General features: G+C 39.1%; 1 protein-coding gene and 1 long non-coding RNA gene across 6 annotated transcripts in view; one reads left to right on the top strand and one right to left on the bottom strand.

Annotated features, from left to right (window-relative positions):
* LOC142087238 (uncharacterized) overlaps positions 1–27,858 on the bottom strand; it is a 41,237-nt gene that overhangs the window by 11,829 nt on the left and 1,550 nt on the right. For 2 of the 5 annotated variants that reach the window (XR_012675386.1, XR_012675390.1), the window contains exon 3: positions 12,692–12,802. This is a non-coding gene — a long non-coding RNA (uncharacterized LOC142087238). The other 3 variants (XR_012675388.1, XR_012675389.1, XR_012675387.1) reach the window with 3 other exon arrangements.
* Positions 330–27,843, top strand: GPT2 (glutamic--pyruvic transaminase 2). Its single transcript, XM_075161245.1, has 11 exons — positions 330–671; positions 11,256–11,345; positions 12,671–12,779; positions 16,486–16,619; positions 18,623–18,866; positions 19,637–19,716; positions 20,285–20,421; positions 21,120–21,294; positions 22,113–22,268; positions 23,349–23,461; positions 24,685–27,843. Exons 1-11 carry the CDS (start codon positions 330–332, stop codon positions 24,773–24,775), a joined length of 1,671 nt encoding a protein of 556 aa, XP_075017346.1. The 3' UTR covers positions 24,776–27,843.

The following is a 27,858-nucleotide window of genomic DNA, read 5'->3' as shown; positions in this document are numbered from 1 at the left end:
TTTACCCGGGACTCTTCCGGAGCACTAGCGCGGGCACTTCTGTTGGGGAGAGGGGTCTGCAACGCTATTCTGATGCAATGGTGGGATCTATTGCTCCTCTGGTGGCATCGCAACACTGCAAGATCAGTTGTATCCGTTGCAATTAAGTTTGCAGGATCTGGACATGGGAGGATCGAGCATGTACGTGTAACGGTGCCAGCTCTTCGGCATTTCTCCTGACTGCATCTCTTGCTCGTGTGCGTTTTGCCAGCTCCCGGTTCTGATTACAAAATATACCGATCCTCAGCGCTAGTATCCTTAATCTTGTTTTGGGAACTACCTGAAGGAGCATGCATCGATTTGTCTTGGTTGCCAAGCAAACCGCGACAAGCCTGGGCTGCAAGGGGCCGGGGGTCTGCCGAAGCGGAAGGAAAGACATGGCTTTGCGCTGCGCGGCTTCGCTGGCGGCGGGGCGGCAGCCGCGGTATCCCCGGCTCCCGCGGCCGGCGCGGGAGGGGACGGTGCGCTGGAGCAGCGCTGCCGAGGCCTCCGCGGTGAAGATCAACGAGAAGGCGAGCAGGGAGAAGATCCTGACGCTGGAGTCCATGAACCCCCAAGTGAAGGCGGTGGAATACGCAGTGCGGGGCCCCATCCTCCTTAAAGCCGGCGAGATCGAGAAGGAGCTGCGGAAGGTGAGTCAGGGGCGGCCCGGGGGGGGGCAGGGCAGGGCAGGGCAGGGCAGGGCGGACTCCCCGCCGCGCCGCTCCGCTCCTTGCCGTCCGCTCCCGCGGCGTGCCCGCCGCCGCCGCCCGCACTGGCCCTGCCCCCGGGGCACTCCTCCGCCGCCGCCGCTCCTGATTGGGGCGTCGGGGGGCTCGGCAGGGCCGCGGCCGGCGGTGGGGCCGACGTGGCAGGCGGTGGGGTCGGCGGGGCCGCTGGCACCCCCGGGGCTGAGACGCGACCCTGCAGAAGCCTCGGGAAAGCGGGCGACCGGGAGAGGCACGGGGACGGCGGCGCTGCGGGTGCCAGTGCAATGCCTGGTACCAAGTTAAGAACTCGCAGACCACGAGCAGCTTTTCCCCCCATCCCTGCTGCTGCCCGAAGCGGTGGCCGGACGCGCTCTCCCCGCGGGAGGCTGCGGGAGCGGCTGGGGCCGGGCCGGAGCGCGCAGCCGCCTACCGCCCCTGCCTGTTCCGCCCTGGGCCGCCCCCGGCCCCGCTCCGCTGCGGGACACCCCCTCACCCCCTCACTCGCGCCCCTTCACACGGGAGGCGGGAGAGGCGCAAAACAAAGAACCCGCCCTCCGGCTACTGTTTATCTCGTGTCACCGATTGCGTAAGGCAAATACAGTATACCCCCATAAAGGAGTGTTTACATTTCCACTTTGACCTTTGCTGCAATCCCATGTCCTTTGTGTTATACAAGAGGGTGACTGACCGGCTTTCATCATACTGATAGAGCGTTTAAAACATCCATTACGATTTTAGAGATACTGCCTTCGCCGGGCGGGGAGACACCTCGGACACCGGCGGTCTCCCACCCAGCACGCGAGCGGGAGCCAGCCCTTCCCGGCACCGCTCCGCAGGCGGGTCCGGTTCCAGAGCCGCGGAGGCTGGCGCTTTCCGAGGAGACCGCCGGTGGTGTGCCGCTCTTGTTTGAGTTGCACAAGCCGAGGTGCTGGAGGACAAGCCTTCAGAGCACGGGCGCTCGGTAACGCCGCCCGAAGTTTTAGGCGGTTAGCGCTTAGGAGGCTGGGGCAATAAAGGCTGATGAAAGATACTCCTGAGGGTCTGGGCCAAAGTGTACTACATAAAGCAAATGTAGTCAGTGCTTACATTTTGTTCTTCATACTTCTCTCTTATTCCTTACCTTAAGACTTAGCATTGGAAAAAAAAAAAAACAACCCTTAGCAATTCAGGCATGGCTTTTCGCTCGTACTGTTCACATCACAGCTTCCCTGTCAGCGTGAGGACTCGCTTATTTTTGTTTTGAATAAAGCATCTGGCATACTTACTTTTCTATAGTTTCAAATATTATTCCCTGCCTTCACTGCTTTAGGAAGTCGTGCTAATATGTTATTACAGGTACTGCAAGACCAATTTGATTAGTATATGTAAAGTGCTTTGAACAAAAACAGTGCCATAGCAATGCTAACGAGAAGAGATTATTTTAATTCTTTGCTCTTTGTGTTACTTGCTCCCCCTTGTTTTAGAAGGTGAACCATGTTTTCAGCTCACTGTATATTATATACATCAATTACTTACATCTAACTCAATAATTATTAAAAACAGCTGCTTTTTTAGAATTCTACTTTAAAACTTCAGAGTGGTGATGGAGATTTCATTTCAGAACATTTGTTTTGATTTTTGCCTTAAAACTTGTTTAAAAAGGTGTCATTGACTTCATGAAACTAGGTTCTCTAGTGGGTGCATTTTCCAGAGCATAAAATCTTCCAGCGTTCTCACTGAGTGTGTTTGTTTTCAAGTTAACATCACAAGGCAGGAGATATTACTTCACAAAACAAATATAATACGATCTTCACTAACTCCTCCCAACTCCCCTGCTTACTTCAATTACCAGCTGAGTCACTGGCAGAGAGAATAATCTTCTGTGCACTTTTTAAAAAATGCAAGAGAAGTCATTGCCAATCGCTTTATTAAAAGATTGTTATAGCAGTTTTGTGCCCGCTTACGTGGTATTTTCCATTTAAAAGATTTTTTCTTGAACCAGTCTTGTGGAATATTATCAATGGCTACCAGCACTCATAGACATGTGACTATGCTCTAAGATGACTAAAGCAAACAAAAACCTCCCCGTTGGCAGGGAAGGAGAACAGTATTACTGCAAAAGTTAAGACAATGTATCCGCAGAGAACACTAATCAACTTAAAGAAGCAGCTGAAAGACTTTATTTTCTTCTGCACTGCTCAAGTTATTCATTCCTCTTTGCCTTTCTGATAAAAATGCTGTTATTCCTTCTCTTGTTTAATCAAACTGTCTGGTAAAGTATATAGCCTTGAGTAGTACCTAGATTCCTTATAACTATAGGTTATCTAAATGTCTATTTTTTGGTCTAAAATTGACTTCTGTGTGATCACAGGTCAATGGCACTTCTTTGTTTACTTTCAATTAAAACTGGACAACTACTTTTTTCATCCTTCTCAACGTTAGCTCACAGTTAGGTCAACCACTGCCAGCAGAATTAACACTGACTGATGAAGAATAGAGGCTGAAATGGTTGTCAGAGAAAGGTGATGCCCCACAGCATCTCTAGATCCATGATTACTCTTCACTGACAGCAAAAGGATTGCCCCATAGCAACTCTACTACATATGATGGGGAAGGAGCTTTGCACAGGCATGAAAGCATGGACTCCATAGTATGACATGGAAGCACTGCACTGGCTGGTGGTAGCAAGAGCAGGCAGAGGTGAAGCAATGATATAGCCACTAGTAAATCTGCATTTGTCCTGTTCTGCCGAGATGCCTTTGGATCATTTGTTTCTAAACTAAAAGCATCTTAAATGAGATACTGCCTAATCAGATGCAATAGAGGCTCTCCCCGTTTAAACTTGATTCAATTCAGTTAGACTTCATACTCGTGTAACTTATACAGCTTGTTATGTAGACTACAAAAATAGCTACTTGAAGCTGTTTGCACAGTGTAAGCTTTCATCTTCTTTGAGTTTTGTTCTGCCGTCTCAGATTCTGAATAGCAGTTCCTCTGTTATTTTATCTGGCACTTACTTCTTTTGTATATTAACTGCAAATGATTACAACACGAGCAGTAACTCCACAGTGCACATAGAAATAAGGACTAAAATGTTACTTGAGAAGTCTCTGACGAGGCGATTGAAGGGATAGTTCTTTAAAAAAGTAAATAAAAACGAGGCACTAATTTCAGCTAATGTGCTCAGGATTAAACCAATTAAGTGACAAGTTAGAATACTCTATTAAAGCAGAATAAGATTGATTGCTCAGCAGTACAGATGGGCCATGCTGTACTTGGACTTCGTAAGTTTTGTTGGCCTGTGACGTGTATTCATCTAGGTGGAAAATCAAGGTTTTGATCTACATTAAGTCTTCCCAGCTGGAAATCTTTATGCAAAATCACTTACTTCAATCACTTCTCTGAATATTTTTTTTTTATAATTTTGAAATTGCATCATACTTCAGAAGTTAAAACCTGATTTCTCTTCCCCTTTGCTAATGGTAATCAGCTGATTCTGGCTTACTAAGGTGATACAGGGAGAAATAACTGACTTCAGCCATTTTCCTTGGTGTTTCTGGAAACCTTTTAAAGCAAGCTAGAGCACAGGAGTATTTTAATAGATGATTATACTCTCAATAGAACTTAAACAAATAAGATCTTTTTTCTATCCCACTTTTTTTAGACTTGCTAACAGATGGCCACCGTATCAAGTATTGACTTTAATTACATTTCAGACTAGAAATTTTAGCCTGAACATGAATTCAAAGCAAGAATAATGTAATCTCTGGACAGAGCCCTTCTCTTTACTTTATCAGTAATAACAAGCTAGCTTTATCTTTACATAGGCAGCACACAGACCTGATTTGTTACTTTGCATTCATGCTAATTTTAACTGACCTTGTTATGGAAAGTCCCTTCATATCTGTTACTGTGACATCTCTCTCCACTTACACTCTCCTTTTTTTTGCCATTTCCTGCTTAGGTTTTAATAATGTCAAGTTCTATGTCAGGTTAAGTTGGCTTACACACACTTGCAAAGCATGTGCATTTAAACAGCATTTTAGGATCCACACGTCAACTCATGTAACATTGGAAACTGTGCCTGGCCTAATGTAAGTCACACAACATTAGGTCCCTGTTCAAAACTTTCAAGTTACTGAAACAGAACCATAGGGCAGAAAGGGGTGGAGGGATGGTATGCAGAGATACATTGGTAGCAGGCAGAAAATTCCTTCAGATCAGCACAGGTTAGCATATCCCACCACTGGGTCTGGAACTATGTGCCTTTAACGGCAATATGCAGTCTCTACACATTGAAGCCCATTTTCTTCTGAACAGCCACTGTAGTCTGACTTACTTTTATAGTAAAAGGGTTGTACACTCATCTCCTGTGCCCATGTTTTTAATTTGCATAGCTATGGCAAATAGGTTCCTGTTGCACATTTATTCTTCAAGTCACTGGTTCACTCCCTACATTTCTGTTTAGATAATAAATCCCTTTTACTTATGTAGCTATAATTTCAGGCAGCTTCTGCTTAAGTATTTTGGTTAAAAGACTGTAGAGCTTTTCTTTTTTTTTAGTAATTCTTCAGGCTTTTAGAATGAATAGAAAAAAATCTGACTCAGAATCCAGACTTAATTGTAAATGTGAGTTGACTGTGTCCCTGGGAGTTGTGGAAAGATAAAACACAGTTTAGACAATGACATGCAGAAATATAATTTGACACGCCAAGAAAAAGATCCAAGATTGACTGGTACACCCAGTAATGAAAGATGTTAAGCTTAAATTACCATCCTATAATTTTATGCTTTGAGTACGTGACTGTGTGCACACTAAGAAAGCATCTTCCAGGTAAGAGTATTTGACCTCATTAAGACAGAACTGTTGTTCCCTCAGTTGCCTGTACATGTTGCATACGGAAGCGAATCAGTAGTAAAACACATGTTTTTTAACAGGGTGAAAACTACTGCAGATGAAGATGGAAGAAAATCAGTTTTAAGAGTACGATTACCAAAATCATATGTTCAGAAGCACGCAGTCCACAAGATCCAGTTATTTGATCTTTTCTTGTTGAATACAGCAGCAAAATCTATTCCAAAATAGCCCTTTTTCCAATAGGTCTTCAAGTTAAGAGGGTCCTAATGTCTAATCTCCTTCTAATGAGCATTATTTTAATTCTGTCATTTACAGTCACATTAAAATCTAGGGCTTTATTCATATAGGCAAAATTTCTGAATGCAAATGCACTTTGAACAATGTATAAGGCAAAAGTAACTTGAAGACAACTCCTGTTCTGTAATCCCTGAATCAGATCTGCCAATTAATGGTCAGCCCCACCGATTTTCTCATCTGATATGAGGGGGCATGCAAGTCATGACTGCCATTTCAAGTCAAAATCCAGAATTCGCCTTCTCCTTCCTTCCAACAACAGTCCATGTCAGCTTGAATTACACATGCATAACACAGACACAAAGCCTTACTCTGTGGTAAGCAGGTCAGGTTTATTTTTCTGCTGTGAGCTGTTTCAATAAAGAGATTGGAATGCTAATTCAGGCCTTCAAGTCCCTATTAGTTAAGGGCCTCTGGGTAGTGCTTTCTTGGCCCTTTGAGAGAGGGAAAAAAAAAGCAAGCAAGCAACTTGGTTACTACAGCATAGATCTCAACTATGCTGAAATGTTTGGTTTTGCCAGCTCTCTTATTATACAGCTTGTTTGTGCAAGTCACAGCAAAACCAGATTCGGCTTGTGCTAAGGAAATAGCACAATGTTTCATAGTGTGATGTTATTGCCTGATAAATATCAAGAGGAGGCACAAAGCAATGGCAATGAAAATAAAACACGAAGGAGCAGCCAAGAGTGGACAAATTCTGAAATTCAGAAATAGTTGAAATATCATGTTGCTCTTCTGGGATTAAAAGCACCTCACATTTTCATGGCCTCCTCAAGGGAACCCTTTTCAATTCTTTCCTATCGCCATTACCAAATCCAACTCACACAAGCCTCTCTACAGACTGAGGGTTTTGCTTTGAAATTTGCTGAAGACTTTAGCAAAGACAGCTTTAGGTCAGTTTGCACCCTTCTTTACTCTTTCTGGGTACAGTGTTATTTTGCAATTTGCCAACATTCTTAGATGGCACCACGTAAAGGGAACCTCCAGGCATACTAAAACTCCTAAGAGACAAACCAACTCCTGGCAGTGCATTGCCTTCATGTTAGTTGTTTGGGATAGAGTATGTTCTGGCATCATATTGTTTCTTTGATCAAATAATTCTCCCAACACTTCCTGCAGGGGACTCTCTCCTTGAGAGACAGCTTATCATTTCATACTATACTCCTTACCTGCTTGGTTTCTTGAGGCCGTGGGGATGTCACGGAAGAGGAAGAGGAAGCTTCTCCAAACCTGGTTAACTACATAAAGATTTGTATTGACTCTGCACCAATGAATTCTGGTTCACATATGAAAATCCCTTCTCCCGATTTTGCGTGATACTTAGAACACTGATACAGTTGTCAGAATAATCCTGTCTGACCTGCTTCAGGTTTCAGGGGCTTTTCATCTGGTCACTTAAAAGACTGCATTTCCTCTGAGAAGAGGAGTGACAGAAGTAACTGCTGAAGGAACTAATTTCCAAAGAGCTTATTCCAAATCTGGGAAGATTCCTTTATTCCATTAAAATCCTTTCATTACCAAGAAGACAGCAACTGAAAAAAAAATGAACACATTTTTATATTTTCTGCTTTACATCTGAATTTGAAAGTGCAAGATGGCTTCTTCAGCTTTAAAAATGGCTACCACAATTAGTCCCTTTGCTAACAATTTCAAAAGAATGGCAGAAGATTGGCTTTATTCCCAAGATGAAGATGAATCACGTTGTTAGGACAGTGTGAGGTGCCACCAAAGGCAGAAGGCTGTAGCAGTGGTTGTTTTGTAGGGCTGGGGATTGGTTTTCCTCCTTGATGTGGTTCATACCCTCTTCAGTAGACATGAGTATCAATCTGGTACTTACTGCTCCCAAGTTTGTTATTAGAGCTCCTGTTCTGCAAGCTTCTCTTTTCCAAATCTCTGCCTGCTGGCAGAGGCCAGTTACAATCCAGTCAGACTGCCTGTAAAACACACCTCGAAAGCCTGCCTGTACTGGGGTGGGTGGGGGAAAGAATATGAGACTGAATATGAGAGAGAGGGAGACGGAGAATGAGGGAGAATATGAGAGAGAGAGAAGCGGGGTGGGGCGGCAGCTCTCTATCACGAGAAGAAAGCAGAACAATTCCAATGGCCTAACTTCTGCTCCCCCTGTATGTTCCTTGGCTTGCCAGGGACTTAAATTGTCTCAGCACAGGCATGTTGCTGACATGGTCAAAGACTGCTTCGCCTTCTGCAGTGAAATAAATCTTACCCTACCAAACTATGTCCTGTTGCAGCACTTTTCCTGCTGTTCTACAACCTGATGTTGAGATTATCAACATCACATTCACACTTCCTCCTTTCATACAGATCGTTTCATAGACCTTCCAAAAAATATTTGACATTAATCTTCCCCTGGATACCCATGCACACCAGTGCCATCACCTTGACACAAGTAACCAGTGACTAATGCCACTCTGTCTTACGGATTTAGGTAGAATTCCACCTTGAACTCATCTGCAGAGTCATAGGCACTGTCTAGACTTCCCTTGATGCCAGCTTCTGATATTCTTGCTTTGAGACTTTGACTCGTTAGCGTTCGACACTTGTTTTTGCCTGTTACTGTTTCCTGTTCCTTCTTTCTTGAAATGGTAAGATGGGACTTTTTGTTCTGGAGGAATCAAAACTAAATCTGGATAACTTCTGATATTCCTTCTTTCCATAGAAAGACTGGAAATCAAGTAATAGAAAAAGATGAGAAAAAAACTAAGTAGTCATAAAATTTTTTTCTAGATTTCATTGGGAGGGGATATAGCGAATCTTGGGAAGACAGTTCTAAACAATTGCTGATACTAACTCATTGTCAGAGAAGGCAAAGGCCCCATTATTTAAAAGCATCTCTTTTGAAAGACAAAAAGGGCAACAGCTCTTGTAGCTGAGACCAAGAGATACAAGTTAGTCAAGAGGACCACAGGCCTTGAAGCAGGTATGTGGGAACAGTTTGTACAACACAGAAAACCTAATTGTTCCTTCTCTACCAGGATTTTACAGTAAGATAACTGTTATGTATGTTTTGCTATTTTCTCCAGCTCAATCATTTTAGTAGCAAAGATAGTGTGGGGTTTATGGAGTAAGTGACAATTATATACTTGCAGTTGATGCCCAAAGGCAGTGATGGCATAGACACCGAGTTTGGCACTAGCAGAGATCTGGATGGTATCAATGCTAATAAGCTAAAACATTATTTACAATAAACCTGACACAGACACCAAAAAGGTCTGCTACCTTTGTTGTAAAGGCCGTACCATTACAAAAACTCCAAAGATACATTATGAAATGCAGGGTACCTTTCAGCATTTCACTAACCAAAGAAGCAACTATTTTTTATTGCAGATCACAATGGTATTTGTGTGCAAAAACTCTCTCATTTGTCTATCATAATATATTTATGGTTTTAGGGGTTTTGTTTGTTCTGGTTTTAATCTGGTAAAACAGGGTATTTCTGTTTCGTCTGATTGCTGAGAACTGCTATGTGTTTTTAGACTGCCTAACTTAAGGCATCCCTTATTCTTTAACAAATTCGTATTACTGTGCAAATCTAGTGAGACTGATTCTGTTTGCTGTAAGAAGGACCAAATGCAACCAAAATCTGTGGGAATTTTTCTTAATTTCACACAAACTGAATTTGTTCTCCTTCTACATGTATCTTTCTTTTCCTGGTTATTTGTAAATTAGAATGAAGCAATCTTGTGCTATCAGTGGACCCCAGATAGTTTGAAGAGAACCTATTTCTAGCTGTTTCCATTTCTCATAAATTGATAAACTTCAGCCTCAGATACCTGTAATCTTTATCTGGCATCCCTATTCCTAATTCTTTATTTAAGGTTGAAATACAATTCTTACTTAGGCACTCACTTAGATCAGCAAACATAAAAGCAAATGACTTGATGGAGTCAGTGTGACACTTTCAATTATTTTAAGTGGATGCTTTTTTCAATTCCTGCTAAATTTAAGGCCATATAAAATTGGCCCTTTTGAGTCAGCACCACGCAAGTCCAATTGTCTTGTTTTAATGCCATTTCTAACTATTTAATTTCAAAAGAAAAAACTAAATGCTATCAGTTATATGATGGACTGGATCTGTAGTGGGGATTTGAATCACATTATCACATAACCTCTCAGCCACATTACGCAGCTGTAAACCTCCAAATCTTGGCATACCTGGGAATTTGTATCCCTGGGGACTATTAATATTTTGGTCATTGTTATCTTTGTACATCTGGGTTCCGGTCTGTCGTTGAAGTCCAACACATAATGCATGGTAAAAAAGCAAAAATTAGTTAAGGCTTGCCAGCCACATACTCTATATCCAAAGCCAATAACTTGTTGTAAATATATGGGCCAGGAAGAGGCTTTGTGAGTTCGGTCCACAGCCAGAGCAGGTTGTTATATGTAATTTTGAACAGAAAATTAATCGGCCTAATTTTGCAGTTCATTAGTTCACATGAAAATTCTGTCACTGTTAGAAGGCCTCCCTACTATCCCTCATACTTAAATATACATTAGAAAAGGTATAAATTTATTCTTGCCCACCTCATTTATTCTTCTTGTAATGTTGGCCTTTACTTTCAGTTAATCTTTTTTATTTAAATCAATGATGTTTTTTTCTACCAGTCAGTTCCTTGCCTTTCTTCCCTTGTTTTATTTCGCTTTTTAAAGAGCTGTGATCGCTAATCAACATTCATCAACTGTTTTCCTTCTGTTCTCATAATGTATTCAGTTCCTCACAGGAAAAATGGCTGTCTGTTCAGATTTCAGAGATTAGGAAGCTTTTAAATATTCATGGTGATTATTTAGCACTTCTGCTGTTTATCATATAGAGCCTCACTATGATACACTTTGTAAAACATCTGTATATGGAAAAGTGGGGTCATCACACAATGAATATTTAATCTAAATAGAAAATAAATAAGCAAGCAGTATCTTTACTCTTTTTAGTCTAAAAAGTACTAAAGGTCTTGAGGTTTCTTTTGTTGGTGGATTTCTCAAATGTCCTCAAATCTTGTTAGCTTCTTGACTGATGCATCCCTCCCTTAGGTGTATCAAACAAGTTGCTCTAATATTGACAATTCAAAATGCCTCTTTTTCATCTTTTCTACTTCAACGTTTAGTTTCCAGGCAAGTCAATCTCTTACTTGTAGCTAGCAGAAAAAAAAAGCCAGCCTATCATTTAAAAATGTGTCACAGTCAGCATAATTTCTGTAAAGCATTTAAGATTTACTGGCAGTATTGTATAAGAAATGCATCAAGCTTTACATTAAACACTCTATCTGTTCTGAGATTAGGCACTGTTTAGTTACAGCCATATGACAGATACCAAAAAATAGGAATTCTTTATCATCAACTTCAGCCTTAACAATACATTGTGAATTATCTCTTTTTAGGGAATTAAAAAACCTTTTACTGAAGTAATTAAAGCCAACATTGGAGATGCACATGCAATGGGACAGAGACCAATCACCTTCCTGCGTCAGGTAAGAACATTATAAAATATTATTCTTTATTTTTTATGACATTACCAAGAATGTCTTAAAATCTGTCTGATGTGTGTATTAGTATAAATGATTCCCTAGGTGCACTTAGACTTAAAATAGTTATTTCGTAAAGAATTACAAACTTCGACTTCTGAGACGAAGTCCTATACCTTGCTTGCTGAGTGTCCTCTTTCAACACAGCTTTCCTTACTTTTCAGATCATTCCCCATCCATACTTCCTCCTGCCACTTCTCCTAAGTTACCAGTCAGCACATTCATTATCAATAATGCACTTCAAAAAAGAAAGTGGTTGTTTTCAAAGAAAAAAGCAAATGCCTTTCTTCATCTGGCAGTATACTTTAAGATCTGCACGCAGTTCTGTGCAACTAGTTGTGCTGTTACTGATTTTGCACATTTTACCTCTGGGCAAGATAACTGTAGGAAAGACTACAACAGAATCCACATTTGTATATTACTCCTAAAACACAAGTAAGGTTTAAAACTAGTATCATGCTATTTACTGAGCATCCCTTACACACACATGTAAAATCCTCAGTCTATAATAATGTAAATTCAGAGAGTTCCAGGACAAACTGAAGCCGTATCAAACTGGGGGTCCAGGTGACGGGATTATAAAATTGAGCTATACGTCAAAAGATGACAACAGCCTATCCATATTACACCATGTAAGCATAACAGTGAGAGAGAGACTGGAACAAATTAAGCTGATCTCAAGCAAGACCTCTAGATTCTTTGTGTCTTACATTTCTTGATAAACGTAATTCTGCTAGGTCATGTTTTTACTATGTTCTATATCACCACTTCTTTTTAAATTAAGTATTTCCCACAAATTCAAATTAGTAAAAACTGTAAGTTATTTTTGGGAAGAATTATCAGAACATGCAACTGGGACTTCAAAATTTGGTCATATTTCTCAGTTCCGCTCCATATTAAAACTCTTGATTTCTTGTCAATAAAGTGGGCTAGTAATACACAAAGAGTGGAGGATAGAGCTGTTTAGAGATAACATATGAATAATGAACTGTGTTTTACTGTGCTTGCACAATGCATAGCTCACTTGGGCTCCAATCTTCACTGTCCGTAATACAAATAGTTAATAATTCTATAACTGTTTTTACCAGCAGAACTTGGAAACCAATAATATTTCTTCACTTAAAAACACAACTGCAAACTCTTCATCAATAACCTTTGTTTTAAATTAGCTAGTATTTGTGATCTTCATTTCCAAGGAAAGTTAACAGTAATATTACCAACTTAAAATGACCATTGAGAATTGGCCAATGTACATTCTCTTGGCACTCTAGGTAGTGGCACTGTGTACATACCCAAACCTGTTGGACAGCCCAAGTTTTCCAGAAGATGCCAAAAAGCGAGCCAGACGGATCTTGCAGGGTTGTGGAGGAAACAGCTTAGGTAAGCATCTGTTTCAGTTGCTCCTGTTGGTATTAGAATCAGCAAAGATAGTTTCAATATCTGCAGTGCTGAAATTCCTTGATCGTGTTTTATATGATTACAAGTCAAATACGAGATGCCCTAGGGCAAAATGATAGGGGGAGAGTTCACAGTGTGGCCTACTGATAAGCAGTGACTAATAGTGCAAATTTTTGATGACACTTGTCACAGAAGAGGACAAGACGAGGATTATACATTTATGGAGCCCTCACCACAATAACATCTAGGCATAACCCTAAACAGAATGCTGAAGTTTTTTGTATTAGAAAAATAAATGGCAGAGAGTACTAGTGAAGCTTTGTTACTGTTCTTATGACATCTGTTAATCCTTGGCTCTGACAGCTATGTCTCCTGCTAAGTCTAGGTGGAGCTGTTTACAATTTTATCATCTCTAGATGTTTCTCTGCCAAGGAGTCTACTGTCCCTGTAATGATGGTATCAACAAACAATATATGTCCATCTCAGCTGATCCAGTTCACAGTCCTGTATCTTAATTTTGAACCATCAGTCCCAGTATGTTTGTCAGGATATGAACTGGGGTATCAGAAACTCAGGTACCGAGGCGATAATGCTCTGCAAAAGGAAAACTAGACAGCTGAAAGGTGGTAGCTTTTTACTCAGCCAAGATAGTTTTAACTAAAGATGTCAAAGCCCTATTTCTCCCAGGTAAAATAACCCTTGAAAGAAATAAAGAACTCTGTTCTTCAACCACTGTTCCTGAGAGAGTATACATATAATATACACATAGATAAGTACAAACTTTGCATATTCAGTAGAGAGGAAATGGAAGAGACAAATTCTTCATCATCTAGCAACTGTACTGCCTACCTGTACCTGGGAAATGCCACTAGAATTTCTACTCTGCAGATAGTGTTACAGCTGCTGGGTACGGCAAAGAATCTGGCACACTTTATTACCTTCTTTCAGGTAGGCTAACAGTGACATTTCAGAATACGTATTAGAGTAATTGGCATACTTCTTAATCTTTGTGATTGCAGTGCCTATTTGCACTGGCGTGTTTTGAGAGTAGGTGCTGTGAAACTTAATAAAATAAACAAAACCTAAATAGTGGTTACATTAGCAGTATTTCAGCCTTGGACTATTCCTAACAACACAGCCTAATACAGAATGTATTTTATTTTCACCTTTTTTGCACTGGTTTTGTTTCTAAATGTAGAACACTAAAAATATATTTATCAAAACTGAGAAGTTCCTCTGGCTCCATGAATTACCTTCCTGGCTTACAACAATTAATCCATGTAGTATTAGTTGTCATGTAAGAGTTACTGGGGATACATTTGAATTTTGCCTCAATCTTTCTTTGTAGTGATTTTCAAATTCAGGGACATGGTAAGAGTTCTCAGAATGCTGGGTCTTGGCCCAACGCTGGAGTGAAATGAAAGGAATTCAGCCTTGCGTGGTATTTCAGAAATATGTTGCCTCTGTACAAAATCCCCTTTTCAGCAGAAAAGCACGTATTTCAACTCAATAGACGCTGAGGAAGTAGGCCTGTAACAGTTGCAATAATCAAATAAGATGATCATTCTGAATACACCCTTTTAATTTCAGTGCATAAATTGAAGTTATGTAAGTAACTGGAGTCTAAATGATTTTTTTCCTGATATGATATGTACCAAGAACAACTGTCCCTCTAAATTCCTGAAAACTAAAACCACTGTAGACCTTACTGATCTGCTGTACTGGTTTATGCCTTCTCTCCACCCTCCCTGTCTCGAGTATCATATATCAGCCCCTTCTCTTGGCCTCAGTTGCTCCTCAGCCTCTGTACAGCACTCCATGAACACGCCGTCTGAGGCAAGTGGATGTGCAGCTGAATGGAAGTTACTCCTATCGCTTTGTTGGTAGTCTGACAACTTACTGCTGTTTTCTTCATGGCTGAGAAGGAGAAATAGGCTTTCCTGGGAAAAAGCAAAGGTTGAAAACTGATCCCTCCATGTAGCTTTAAGTGCTGTGTTGTGTTCTAATAAAACCTTAGTTTCAAAAAATTTGTCAAGCCAACACAGAAGTGGCTTCACTACATATGGTCAAGCTAATTGAAGTGTTGTGCCCACAGCTATACTGGACTATTTAAATGTATTAATTGCAAGGTTAATATGAATGCCTTGACCTCTGGATATGAACCAGAATAACCTCACTTCCAATGAACGTTCATTTGGCAAAACCCTACTCATAGTATTGAGTTTTGCTACTCCCAGACCATGTATGAAGGCTCAGATATGTCCTCAACTTCTGTTGTGTTCAAATACTCTGGGATTCCTTTCACATCACTTATTTTGCCTGTGGGATAACTGCCATATCTTTCCAGGCAGTTGAGAAATTTACCCCTCTCCTATATATAACAATATATAATATATGCACATACAGCTTTTTGGGTTGGGTTTATTCATTTGCATCCCACAATGCAAACAGATGGGTTCTAGTCAAAGCTGTCAATTGGGTACAATTAAGTGTAGAAGACCTGAAAATTTAATTCAGGTCTTCTGTATATCCTCATTGAGTCATGGGACTCAGCCCTCAATGGAGCACAAGACAGAATGACAGCTTAGGTTTGATCTCCTACTTTAACAGCAGGTTCCTAGCTGTGGTCAAAGGCCCATGTATAGACCCAATACAACTTTTAGTCCTGTAAAAGTAAAGGTTTAGGACATCAGGGAACTTTGTGCCCTGAATTACCATTTTGTCCCATGCAATTGTGCAGTACTTGCAAAGGTTCTTTGTCTTTATAAATTACGCTTTCACAGAAATATTATCAGGCAAACTACTAGCCTGATAACTGAGTGATGAGAGTTAAGTCAGGCACAATTATTCCACTCCACCCAACAAGCAAAGAAGATTCTGCAGCTTCATGACAGTGTTCTAAATTAGATGTACACTTGCCACTTCATTGTCCATCAGTCTTAGGCTTCATAGCTTGAATCCATTCCTCACCTTGGCTTAGGCTTATTTTTACTCTTTATTTGTTGCACGTGCTCAGCAGTGATGCACACAGGCATCTAACACCTTACTTTAAGATTATTAGTTGTGCTCTGTAAACTGCACATGAGGCTTATAGGTTGGGGTGATCCTAGATGTTTGCTACAAGTAACTGAAAAGTGGTTGTGGGAGATGCTGTGCAGGGAGAGAGAAGCAGTTTAGGATTTTGGGGGTTTCAGACTGTGGGAGAAAATGGTATTATATTATTTTCATATTGCAAATAGAAATCTTATTTTTGTCATGGATTTGAAGAAGTTATTTTCCTTTCTATTGCACATGCTACCTCTGTTCCTTGTTCCCATTACTTAAATAGGTGTTGGTTGACATTCTGAAGTGGTTTTCAACATAAAGAAAGCAACTGGGAGGTAGTCAGAATGGGATTGCTGTCCCAGTTTGCAAAGTAGCCTTTAAGTTCTACTTTTTACCAATCTGGTATATTATTTTTGTATTTTAGTGATACTTATTATATTTGTCTAATTCCAAATGAATTCTTTTGCTCTATGAACAAACCAACTCCCTTTCCTACTCCTTGAAAAAAAAAACAATCCTGGGGATCCAAAGCCCTCATATATACAAACTGCTTCATACAATACTAGCTCAGCAGTTTTGCTAGCAAACAGAAAATCTAATGTTCATTGTACTCAATTCTCATCTCATTCTCTATTTTTCACAGGATCTTACAGTGCCAGTCAAGGTATAAATTGCATCCGTGAAGATGTTGCTTCATATATTGAAAGAAGAGATGGAGGGGTTCCTGCAGATCCAGATAACATATATCTTACCACTGGGGCAAGTGATGGTATTGCTGTAAGTGTTAAAATTAAACTGTCTCTTCTTGGTATAAACTATAATTTATCAGTTACCTTTGGAAATACAGATCTCTGTTGAACATCTGGTCTCACAAACTCCTGTGAGTTTGATCTAACAGATACTGAAGTCACATTAAGTGGATATCCAATACACCCAATTACGTGGATGTAACATGCCAGCTAAGAAACAGGCGCATGGAGACAAAGTCTCTTAATATACATTAACTTGTACATCTTGTAAACTACATAGATGGCTAAATATAAATTAAGGAGATTCAGACCATTCAGACTAAATAATGGCGTCCTCAGTGGTTAAGATACATAAGTACTGAAGATTAGAGGGTATGAATCAGTGGCAGAGAGAAGAGGGAATGACCTCGGAGGTGAGAAGTCTCAGCAGCTCTTCTTCCTAGTAAACTCTCTAGTTTAATTATTGCCAGTGAAAATCCCAAAGATCTATTTCAGTAGCCAGCTTGTTTGGGAAAAACTTCAGGTTTTGGCTTCAGCCAAGGTTCAAAGATGGTCCTCAGTTAAGACAGGAATAACTGTCTCTATTAGATTTTTCCTTTACACAGACACATTTACTGATATTACAACAACCAGCAGTTCTTTGGTTTTATTAAGGCAACCTTTTATAGCTTGTTTGTAAAAGTTTTTTTCTAAATGACATCTAGTGGCAGAGTTCAGAATAACAATGTTCTGACATGAACAGTTCCCCAGATGTCTTTAGTGAATTGGCTTTCCAGAGTTTATGATGCCAAGTGTTATACTGGCAGCTTGTCAGGAATGGCAGCATAGCATATCAAATTGTACCATGCTTATTTGATTTCACCAGTGATGAAAAGTCAGCAGTACAACGAGTGTCATTATTTGGCACTTCCAAGGATAAAACAACATAACTTGGGGGACAGAGGGTGTTAAAGAGTTTTTAAATTTGCATTTGGTCTTGATTATACATTTTGGATGCTTGGTATTTTTAAACTAGTGGTGGGTACAAAATTATGTTGATTATAAATCATTAGCTTAGCAGCTGAGTTAGTATGCGATGAGAGGCACAGAAAGGCAGATTTTGCTCTAGAACCAACAAGAAACTTAAAGGATACCGCTGTTATAGCCGAAGAGATATTTTTGCTTTTGCACTCCCAGTTACATGTTGATAAGGATGCCTGCTTTAATTGCACCTGTGTTTCAGAGTTCTCCCTTGATTATAAAGGCAGAAATCTCTCCACTTCCTGCACGAAATGCACTCTTTTATTTAATTCATATGTAAAAAGCCTACGCATAGACACCAAAGACACACAGCCATTGGGCACAGGTAAATCCTCTGGACTGACCTTAGCACAAGCATTACATTTCTGTCTGTATCTTCTGGGCATAAACTACGTATGATACATTAGATTTCCATCCCAAGACATGCAGACTTTCGGTCTCTTCCATTACTTGGAAATGAAACCATAATGCCAGTCTCTAGCTTTGTTCCCACCTGGCCACAATTGCTCCTAATCTAAAACAGGTCTCGCTGTTCCAAAGGAGAACCTCCACAGGTCCCAGTTCTAATTTCTGGTTTTATTTATTGGCCTCTTGTGTTTAGTGAGATAAAATGCGTGGAAGGCAACAAGCAACAACTAGCTGCGGCTTCTTTGCTTACAACTGGGCACAGCAGAAAAATGATCTTGATATTCCTGTTTCCAACGTTCCCTCTAGCCTTTTGCTCAGAATGTTTTTCCTAAATTTTGCAGTTGATCAGACATGATCTTTAGAAGCCGTGACATGCAGAGGAATTCCATTAAGCTGAGTTAGACCATCCTCACTCAGCCAGTAACTTAACTTGAAATAAATAAATGCCCTTTCATATGAGAAAATGACTGTATGCTTCTAGAATAGAAATCTACCTTAACTCTAGATTTTTTTTAGAAGGAAGATCAGTAACTTATTCTAGAGTACACTATTAATTCTCGTGTGTAACTTTTTTTCTTTTTTTAATTCCTACTTTTTCCCCAGACAATTTTAAAGATCCTGGTCTCAGGAGGTGGAAAATCCCGAACAGGAGTGATGATCCCTATACCACAATATCCTCTATATTCAGCAGCCATATCTGAACTAGACGCTATCCAGGTGAACTACTATTTGGATGAAGAAAATTGCTGGGCGCTAGATGTGAATGAACTTCGCCGTTCCTTGAATGAAGCTAAGGCATATTGCAATCCAAAAGTCCTCTGCATCATCAACCCTGGAAATCCCACAGGTCTATAGCAATTTTGTTTAATGGATGAGTTTTAAGACCTTTTTTTTTTTTCCTCTTTCATTCATTTGACATTGCAGGCAAATCCTAAATACATATCAAATATCTAAAGCTGAATTCTAGAGATCAGTGCTCTAAGTAGGTCAGTATATCATACTTTTAGAAACTTATTTTCAGTATCATACTTTTAGAAACTTATTTTCAGAACTCCAGGGATTTGGGAAGAGAGGAGGTTCACTTCACTGGACCCCATCTGAAGCCACTGCTTCCACTGAACTTTTGCAGACTTGTGGAATGACTTTCAGTCACTTTTGGTCTTTATCAAAGATCTTGTCTCTGACATGGCCTGTAACCTCTCGCCTCTGGGAGACTACAGACATACTCTGAACCCAGTGCCTACCACTGCCTCCCTCAGAAGAATTTAGTTTTTTGAGTAGTTGAGGTTGATTAGTGAGAAACTAGCTCCCACTTAACCACCGTGCATGTGAGTACTTCACATGATCAGTTACACACAAAGTACTCTTAATAAGTTACTGACTACTGTATCTCACACTTCCTTTGCTTGAGATGGACTAGGTTACCTTGAACCATAATTCCTCCAAAAATATTCCTTAATTTCACACTTAGTGAATTGAATCCAAAAATTCAATAGCACTTTTCTGAGAAAGACGGATATCTTACTGAAAAGCTAGTAGTCTAACTAGGTCTGGGCGAAAAGATTTGTATATATATGCTCCACTAACTTTCTTCTTGCTTTAAAAATCAAACTACAGGACAGGTGCAAAACAGAAAGTGCATTGAAGATGTGATACACTTTGCTTGGGAAGAGAAACTTTTTCTTCTGGCTGATGAGGTAATGGAATATTCTGTTCTCTCAAAAGCACAGCTAAGAGTACGCATACAAGGTGTAATTTTGTTCCATGTGTGGTATTGGTATTTTTTAAGTACAGGGAACAGATTCTCTGTTATCATATTAAGACATGAATAAACATGCGAGATTCCTAATATCAGAGGATTAATATGAGAGGTGGCTTGATCTGGATTTGAACTAGAAAGTGTAGGGGACACAAGCAAGGAGACACAAGGAGGAACTTTTCTGGAACTGACCTAAAAACCTATGTGATACTCAGACCGCTTCAAATGAAAGAAATAGAAGGAAAATCAATTTAAACATAGAAGTAAAGGTTAAATTATACAAAGAAGCTCACTGTTCTTCCAAAGGCTAAACTATTAAGTATGGCCACATGAGAGAAAATGTATCATTACAGTAACTATTTCTTAACACACAACCTTGTGTCTTCTAACGGCTTTAAGTTTTGAGTGTATCCACTGTTTCTTCAGTTCAGATCTGGCTCTCTAAAAGGCCATCTTTTATCCTTAGTTGGGGGAACAGAGCACATTAATGTCTTCTGACTGTTCAGGTTTACCAGGACAATGTGTACTCTGAAGGATGCCAGTTTCATTCTTTCAAAAAGATTCTGTATGAGATGGGACCCGAGTACTATAACAATGTTGAGCTGGCCTCTTTTCATTCCACCTCTAAGGGATACATGGGCGAGTAAGTCTGCTTTAGTTTTTTTTTTATTTCATCTTCCTCATTAATCTGCTTGGACAGCCGTTTCATGTTAGTGACCTGAAGGTAATCCACTGTCTTCTATTAATTTTAAATAAAAACTATTAAGAAAAGGAAAACAAGCATTTAAAGCACAGAGTAATGGATTAGCTCAGTGGTTTTCAAAGTACCAAATAATAAGTGTATTTATTTCAGACAGCTTCAGACAGATTTCACTGAGGTGAAATCCTACAGTCCTAAACCAGACCTGTGATAAAGGAAAACATGGTCTCCAACATTCAAGGGAACAGCTCAAGAATCACCGGGGCATTTGATATTACAGATGTTTGGGTTTGGTTGTTTTGGGGAGGAAGAGATGGAAGAAAAAGAATTTTCTGATTAAATGAATGCTGCTCCAGCCATATGCTCTTGTTCTGAAGAGCAAACAATCCAAGTTAATCATTAACTTGCCTAACAGGGAAGCTGCATGTATACGATTTTCTCTGTATGGGATACTAGGGCTTAATGACAAATCATTCAGTTCCTTAAAACATTATCAGGATAGCAGCTGTTTCAACAACCTGTACGTTACATATTGTAAGATCCTCATTAATTGTCTTTCCACTTCTGCAGTTATTTTCATTGCTTTTCCAGTATTTATACACTTGAGGTTAACCGATCTTTTCTGTTCACTTTAATCACAGATGTGGCTACAGAGGAGGTTACATGGAGGTCATTAACTTGCACCCAGAAATTAAAGGACAGCTTGTTAAGCTGCTTTCTGTTCGCCTTTGTCCTCCAGTCTCAGGACAAGCAGCAATGGATATTGTAGTGAATCCTCCAACACCTGGAGAAGAATCTTATTCACAATTCATAAAGGTTAGCAATAACATGCTTGTTCTTTTGTGCATTTCCTAAACCTATCCTAAGTATTGTGAACTCACAATATGTACGGAGACCAGACTTCTTTCCTTTCTTCTCGGACAATCCTGTAATAACACCAATTTACAGAACTGTGCAGGACATTTTAAATTAACTCAATATGACTACCTTTAAAAATATTTTTTATTCCTTTTATGGTTCCTTTGTTTAGGAGCCAAAAAAAGCTAAGAAGGCATTATCAAATCAGCTTTCTTGCTGATAAATTCAACTTTTCTCCTATGTTTAGCACGAGAAAAGAATTACTAAATAAGATATGTTTTTACTAAAATCTAAACAGGAATGTAAGTTCAAATACAGTTATAAAATCAGCCTTGTTCTTAGGTATCCAGTGCCTCAATATAATGAACAACATGGTATTCTGTATTAAAGAATACATATAGTTTCTCACTTGTAAAAATGAAACTGAATCTGGCTTAAGAAATGACAGTATTGAGTCAGATCAAAGGTTCTGCTAACGTGGTCTCTAAAAATAGCCAAGAGTGGATGCTCACAAGGAAGAATGTAAGAAGAGGACATGCAGGTAGAGACTTCTGCAGGTTATTGTCTATCTACAATGCTTTGTAGTTGTATCCTGTTAATGCCTTTTTGCACTAATGTTTTTAAGAGTATGACTGGAATTAGGAACATCATTTGCTCTAATAGCAAAGCCCTAGAAGTGCTTAATTCGGGGAAGGCTTCTTGAAGCATCAAAGTTTTCTCTGGTGTTTTTACTGCCCCTTCAAATATGTCAGACTGAACACCTTCCTTTTAAACAGGAGAAGGAGTCTGTTTTGAACAATCTTGCCAAAAAAGCCAAACTAACAGAAGACATGTTTAACAATGTACCTGGAATTCACTGCAATCCACTTCAAGGAGCTATGTATGCTTTCCCACGGATCTTTATTCCTTCCAAAGCCATTGAGGAAGCAAAGGTCAGTCAGTCATTTTTACCCCAATCCATTTTAACCTTCACACACTTGTGCCTGCCACTTCTAATGATGAATTTTTATTCCAGACGTAGAGTAAGCTCATGTAGTTACAAAAGCAGTAGTTCACTGACTACGTATGATCTTAAATATAACATGACCTTTATTTTAAGAGAGGAAAACAAAACAGAGCATTTCATCACAGTGGTAAGGCTTCCAGGTTGAGAATGTTACCCAAGGATGTTAGTGTTAAATAGATAAAGTCATAGGGCGGGCAAGTAGCTGGACATGTGCAAATTCCAAATGGCTCCCTGTGCCCAGGTTAGGTAGGCCAGCACGTGCAATGGCGATTGTGAATGGCAGTGCTATCGATCCTGCAAAAGAAGCCCCATTCAGCAAGTGTGGGAAAGAGGGAGGCAGATTTCCTTACAAATTTTACTTCTGTATAATACCTTTTTGTATTTGGGTCAGTAAGCTATATTACTAAATGACAAGTCTTTTTGTTCCTAACTAGAGCTCTATTACCTAATGTGTAATCTTCATTTTTTAAAGGGAATTTTACCAGCATAGCTGAGGACAAAAATAGGGCTGTTTTTCAGCTGATTATTTGATTAGGCATATAACCTGCATGTATTTAAGAACTTCCATAGTTATTAATCAGGGGACTTTCTAGTCAGCAGATAATTCAGGGGAAAAAAATAGTAACTGCCAACAGAACTGGAACACACAGCTCTCAAATTAATTTCATCTTGTCAAATGTCAGTGGCTTAGATTTTTGTAAGTACAATTTTGAGACTTTTGACAAAAAGTTACAAGCAAGTCAAGGAGAAAAACAAAAATATCTAAAACCTTTCTTTAGAAGCGAGTATTTTGTGTAGGTTCTTCAGCCTTGTTCCTCTATGAAGTACTGTTATTTAATTCACAGTGTGAACTGTCCCACTAGCAATTGTTCTTCATTTTCTTTAGTAAATAGAATAAGAAACTAGTAATGTAAGATAAGGTTTCAGGAAGAAAAGCAATCATGAAATTCTATATATTTGGAATATTATTTTGACTTCAGTAATTCTAAAGCATCCATTCCCTTAGGCTCATAAAATGGCACCTGATATGTTCTATTGCATGAAACTTCTGGAAGAAACCGGAATATGTGTTGTACCTGGAAGTGGATTCGGCCAAAGAGAAGGAAGCTACCATTTCAGGTACAGTTTCTGTTTGTTTAAAATCAAATTAACTGTAATAAGCTAAGTACCATCCCAGTACTTTCTCTTCTGATTACATGTAAGGATTTTTATTTCAGTTTATGTTGTCTCACTTTCTACTGGACGTTTTCTGTGGACTGACAGCTAGGTCAAAGAACCTGGTCTGCTAGATGAGCTATTCAGGTTTTTACGGTGTTTTCACAGCTTGCTGACATAGTTTTATTCTATTTTTATACACTGACATTTGAAATGCCTTCTCCACGAATATAAACAATAATAATAGGTTATACTCTAATCTTAAAGTTGGCTAAGGCATTATAAAAATCGCCCTGCTTTCTTCTGTGGGGAGCAGGGATTAAACAGTGTTTCCATATGGAGAAACTGCATGAAAGATGCAGTATCTTCCCTATAAATCTGCTCCTTAAACACGCTGAGTAACTCTTCACTTTACCAAAACAAGGTGTTGGACTAAATCTTCTAATACCAAAACTGTGAACATAAACTCTATTGCTTTTACTTCCAATAAACTGCACTTTACTCCAGCTGAGAATTTATCACGGAATTTAGTCTTGTTTGGTCTGAAGCAACATAACAGAGGGTACCTTTAGCCGTGATAGTTCTGCAACACAGATAGCTGGGTTACATATCTGGGTGCATGCAGCTCCAGGAAAAAGCTAGTGTGAGTCCATTCCTGTACCGGTGTGGGAAAAACATTTTGTTCTTGCATACAGTCTTGCATACATACTCAATTATGCAGATTATGCAGAAGAAGGAAAAAAGGCAATAAAGCTGCAGTGTGGGATGTTGCACTGTTTTAATGCTTCTGAATTAAGTTTTCAATTAAAAAAGAAATGCACATTTACTCATAACTGCCCACCCCTAAAGCTCAAAAAACTGGGTATAATTTGGCATAACTGCACTAAAAATGGAAACTGAGTTGCTGTGATTTCTTACTGATAAACTTCTTTATCACTCAACAGAAAATGACAATTCTTGAATTCCTATATATTAACCAATTGAAACAAATTGCTCTAGTTTAATAGTATAGCTCAATTAAAGCACAAATGCAGAAAATAAGACAATCACATCAAAACAGATATTAAACTTAACACATTACTAGCTGTGCCCTGTGATTAATCAAGATCCATGCAAAGATCAGAGTTTGGTTTGTTTTGAAGATAATGTGGGTTGGTTTTTTTCTTCCTTTAAATATTATTTTTCAGAATGACCATTCTTCCTCCAGTAGAGAAGCTGAAGATCCTACTGGAGAAAGTGAAAGACTTCCACATAAAGTTTCTTGAAAAATATGCATAAACTACTGTGGCTTTTTCCCCTCATCCCCTCCCCTTCAAGGCGAACGCAGAAAATGAACAAAGATGTGCTGAGAATGTGCTGTTCATCTAATTTAACTAAATTCAAAATAGATAGAAACAATCTCAGATACTGCTACAACTTATTGGATTGTTAAATTTAATGTCTGGTATAGAAGACATTGTTACACCAACTTTTTTTTTAAAGGGAAGGGGAGAATGTGAAGAAAGTGGTGAGAAGAAAGAGTCAGTAAATGATTTTGTGCCTTGATTGGAAGTTACATTTGTGAACTTTTGACTCAATAGGTTGGGGAAGGGAGTTGCTCATTAAAATTACTACTGTTGTGTGGTTTTTTTTTTACAAAACAGAAATGCCAAGAGCCATTGTTTAGCTAAGAACATGTTTCCCATCTTAAAATTCTACTAAGCAAAAATGCAAAAGCCTACATTACAGGTATATTTTGGTTCTTTTTTTTGTTGTTGTTGTTGTTCAATATGAAGTGTTCTCCAAATCTGATTAAGCATGTAGATACAGCGTGTTTATTCAAAAAAAAAAAAAATCTTCAGCAGATGCGTGCAGATACTTTTCAACTTCTGTTAAAAAGGAATCCTGCCATCACAGCATAATGAGTGGAATATACAGTTTTGATCAGAGGAGTGAACATGGTGTCTGCTTGAACCCTATTTTTATGAAACTGCCACATAATGAGGAATATTAGCTTCTTATTCATATGCTATTCAACACATGACCCCAGCATAAGATAAGAGCACTGAACACTCCCTCTCAGAACAACTCCATGAGTCTCCTGTTAACTCACATCTTTTACATACATGGAACATAGTAAGTTATGTTTCAAAGCAGATGCGAGTACTGTCAATCCTTTCAAGTAGGGTGAAATACAACACTATTTCAGAATTGCTTTATCTATGGAGAATATTTGTTTGGAACCACATGACTGACAGACCCGTTAGCTGGCCGAAATCCAGCTTGAACTGGCAAGGACTAACACATGTTGTTACCAGGAGAAATGCTGGGGGTGGTTTCTAATGAAGGAAAAGATATTTACAGGAAAATGTCTTGCACCAAGCATAAAGATAATGATAGTACAGCTCACTCTTAAATCTTCCACAGTCATACTGCTGGCTGAATGACCCCAAGTGCTTATTAAAACCCAGCTAAACCAGGTCGCTATCTAGGAGTACAGCTGTATTACTCTACTAATCTATGCCAGTTTCCCTGCACAACACAAGAAAGAAGGCTTCTGTTTCTCCAGAGTTGGAAGCTGGACACCTTCTGCTAGCACTGATAAAGTATTCAGCCATGAAACCATTAGTATGTCAGGCTTAGGCTCAGCATTTACAAAGTTTATTCATTAAGAGTATCTCATTCAATCTAGTCATTAATTTTAAGTTATTATTTAGAAGTAAACTCATTTTAATGTCTACTAGCACTTTGTTAGGCTGCCTTTGTAGCTGGTTCAACATTCTACGCTGAGCCAGGTTACTAAAGCCAAGGGCTAGAGAATCACCACATGGATAAAGCATGTGCCAATCTATTATGTGTGGAAGACGAGAGATGTTGCCAATAACTGTCCTTGCAACAGCAGCTACTAGTCTGTGACATAGCATCAGCAGTTGCTGTACTTCTTACTGCTCCGTACAGAAGACTGTGAGAAGAATTTAGTACTTCTCAATCACCTGCCAGTGGTCACAGGTTCATAAATGAAAATGGCACGCTGCTACACAAAGTTACTATGGAGACTTAGAGAAAAAAAATTTGTACTTTTATCCTTGGAGAAATGGACTTCTTGGAGGACAGCAGACTGAGAACACTTACTTTGCTACTATCCATTGATAAATACAACCTTTTATCTGTTAGCACTCTCCACTTGGCATCCTTAATATGCACTAATGAAACAAATCCAGAAAGCAAAACCGTAGTAAGAGGTCAGAATATTAAGGTAAAAATAAGACAAATAGCATTTTCCTATTCTAGGAATGTGTCCAAATCAGATCTGGCTTTGGACTTCTAATGCAGTGTAGATTGAAGCTAAGATCTAACAATGGGAGAATATTTTTTTATATTTTTGTAACTACAGCTTTTTCATAGGATAGTATTTGTAATCTAATAAGTCAATAGATTTTATATTTGCCTTGCATTTGCACCTGACACTTCTGGAAAAAAATGTAAAGGTTTACAAGTTTCTAATGATAATTTACAGGTGTGAAAGGCTTTTTGTTTTAAGTCGGGACAGCAATTCTTACACTTTTAAATCAAAATATAATGGCATAAACTGAGTTTTTTCTAAACATTCTATTATGGTGCCTTTTATGTTTCTGACATTATAAGGGATAACAATTTGTTCTTGATGCATCTCATACGGAAGGGTGGTGATTTCTATTGTCCATCCACAATATTTGTATGTACTGTGATAAGGTTAATGTGTATTTTTGTGGAACAATCCTGTAAAGCTAAGAAAAGAGGCTTATTTTCAATGTCTTTGAAATATTTCATTAATAACAGACAATCCTTACTTTCAAATGCATGCTTCTAGGTTTGATTTTCCTACAGGTGCTCCTTAAAATGGTACTTCAGATGTATGAGACTTCCAAATAATAAAGCACATGTTAAAAAAAAAGGTAATAGTTCTCCATTTCCTATGCCACTGAAGCAACACTTGCTGGATTGCACTATGAAGCATTTAACTTCATGTTCAAACTTTAATCCATGTACCAGTTCATTAATTTCTGCATCACTCCAATTTATGGACTTGAAATTTGTCAAACTTGTTACCACAAAACTATTCCCTACCAACGCAGAACTGTACACAGAGATGGTCTTAGGCATATTTTATGCTCATAATTAATCATATCTTTTTATGTAAGGAGTTGTAACCAGGAGTTAAGCAAGCCAGACTTCTTTCTTCATAAAGAGGATAAATCTGTTGGTTAAGGCTGATCAACTGTGGCCTGAAAGCTTTGGTGATGGGTTTGTTTGGTATTGTCAGTTGTTTCCTTTTTAAAAAACTTCTTACACGGCTTGTATGAGATTAAACTTGCAGAGCAACACAATCTTGTCTTTTTGCA

The sequence above is a fragment of the Calonectris borealis genome, chromosome 12 (genome assembly GCF_964195595.1).
Source record: "Calonectris borealis chromosome 12, bCalBor7.hap1.2, whole genome shotgun sequence".
Lineage (NCBI taxonomy): Eukaryota > Metazoa > Chordata > Aves > Procellariiformes > Procellariidae > Calonectris > Calonectris borealis.
This window is presented reverse-complemented; position numbering and strand designations above follow the sequence as displayed.

What these genes read in the sequence shown, in the direction of transcription:
- GPT2 (XM_075161245.1), top strand. Translation starts at nt 330, where the DNA reads ATGCATCGATTTGTCTTGGTTGCCAAGCAAACCGCGACAAGCCTGGGC. An exon ending in TTGTGGAGGAAACAGCTTAG is followed by an intron (nt 12,780 to 16,485) that starts GTAAGCATCTGT and finishes TATTTTTCACAG; the next exon opens with GATCTTACAGTGCCAGTCAA. An exon ending in GAAGGAAGCTACCATTTCAG is followed by an intron (nt 23,462 to 24,684) that starts GTACAGTTTCTG and finishes ATTATTTTTCAG; the next exon opens with AATGACCATTCTTCCTCCAG.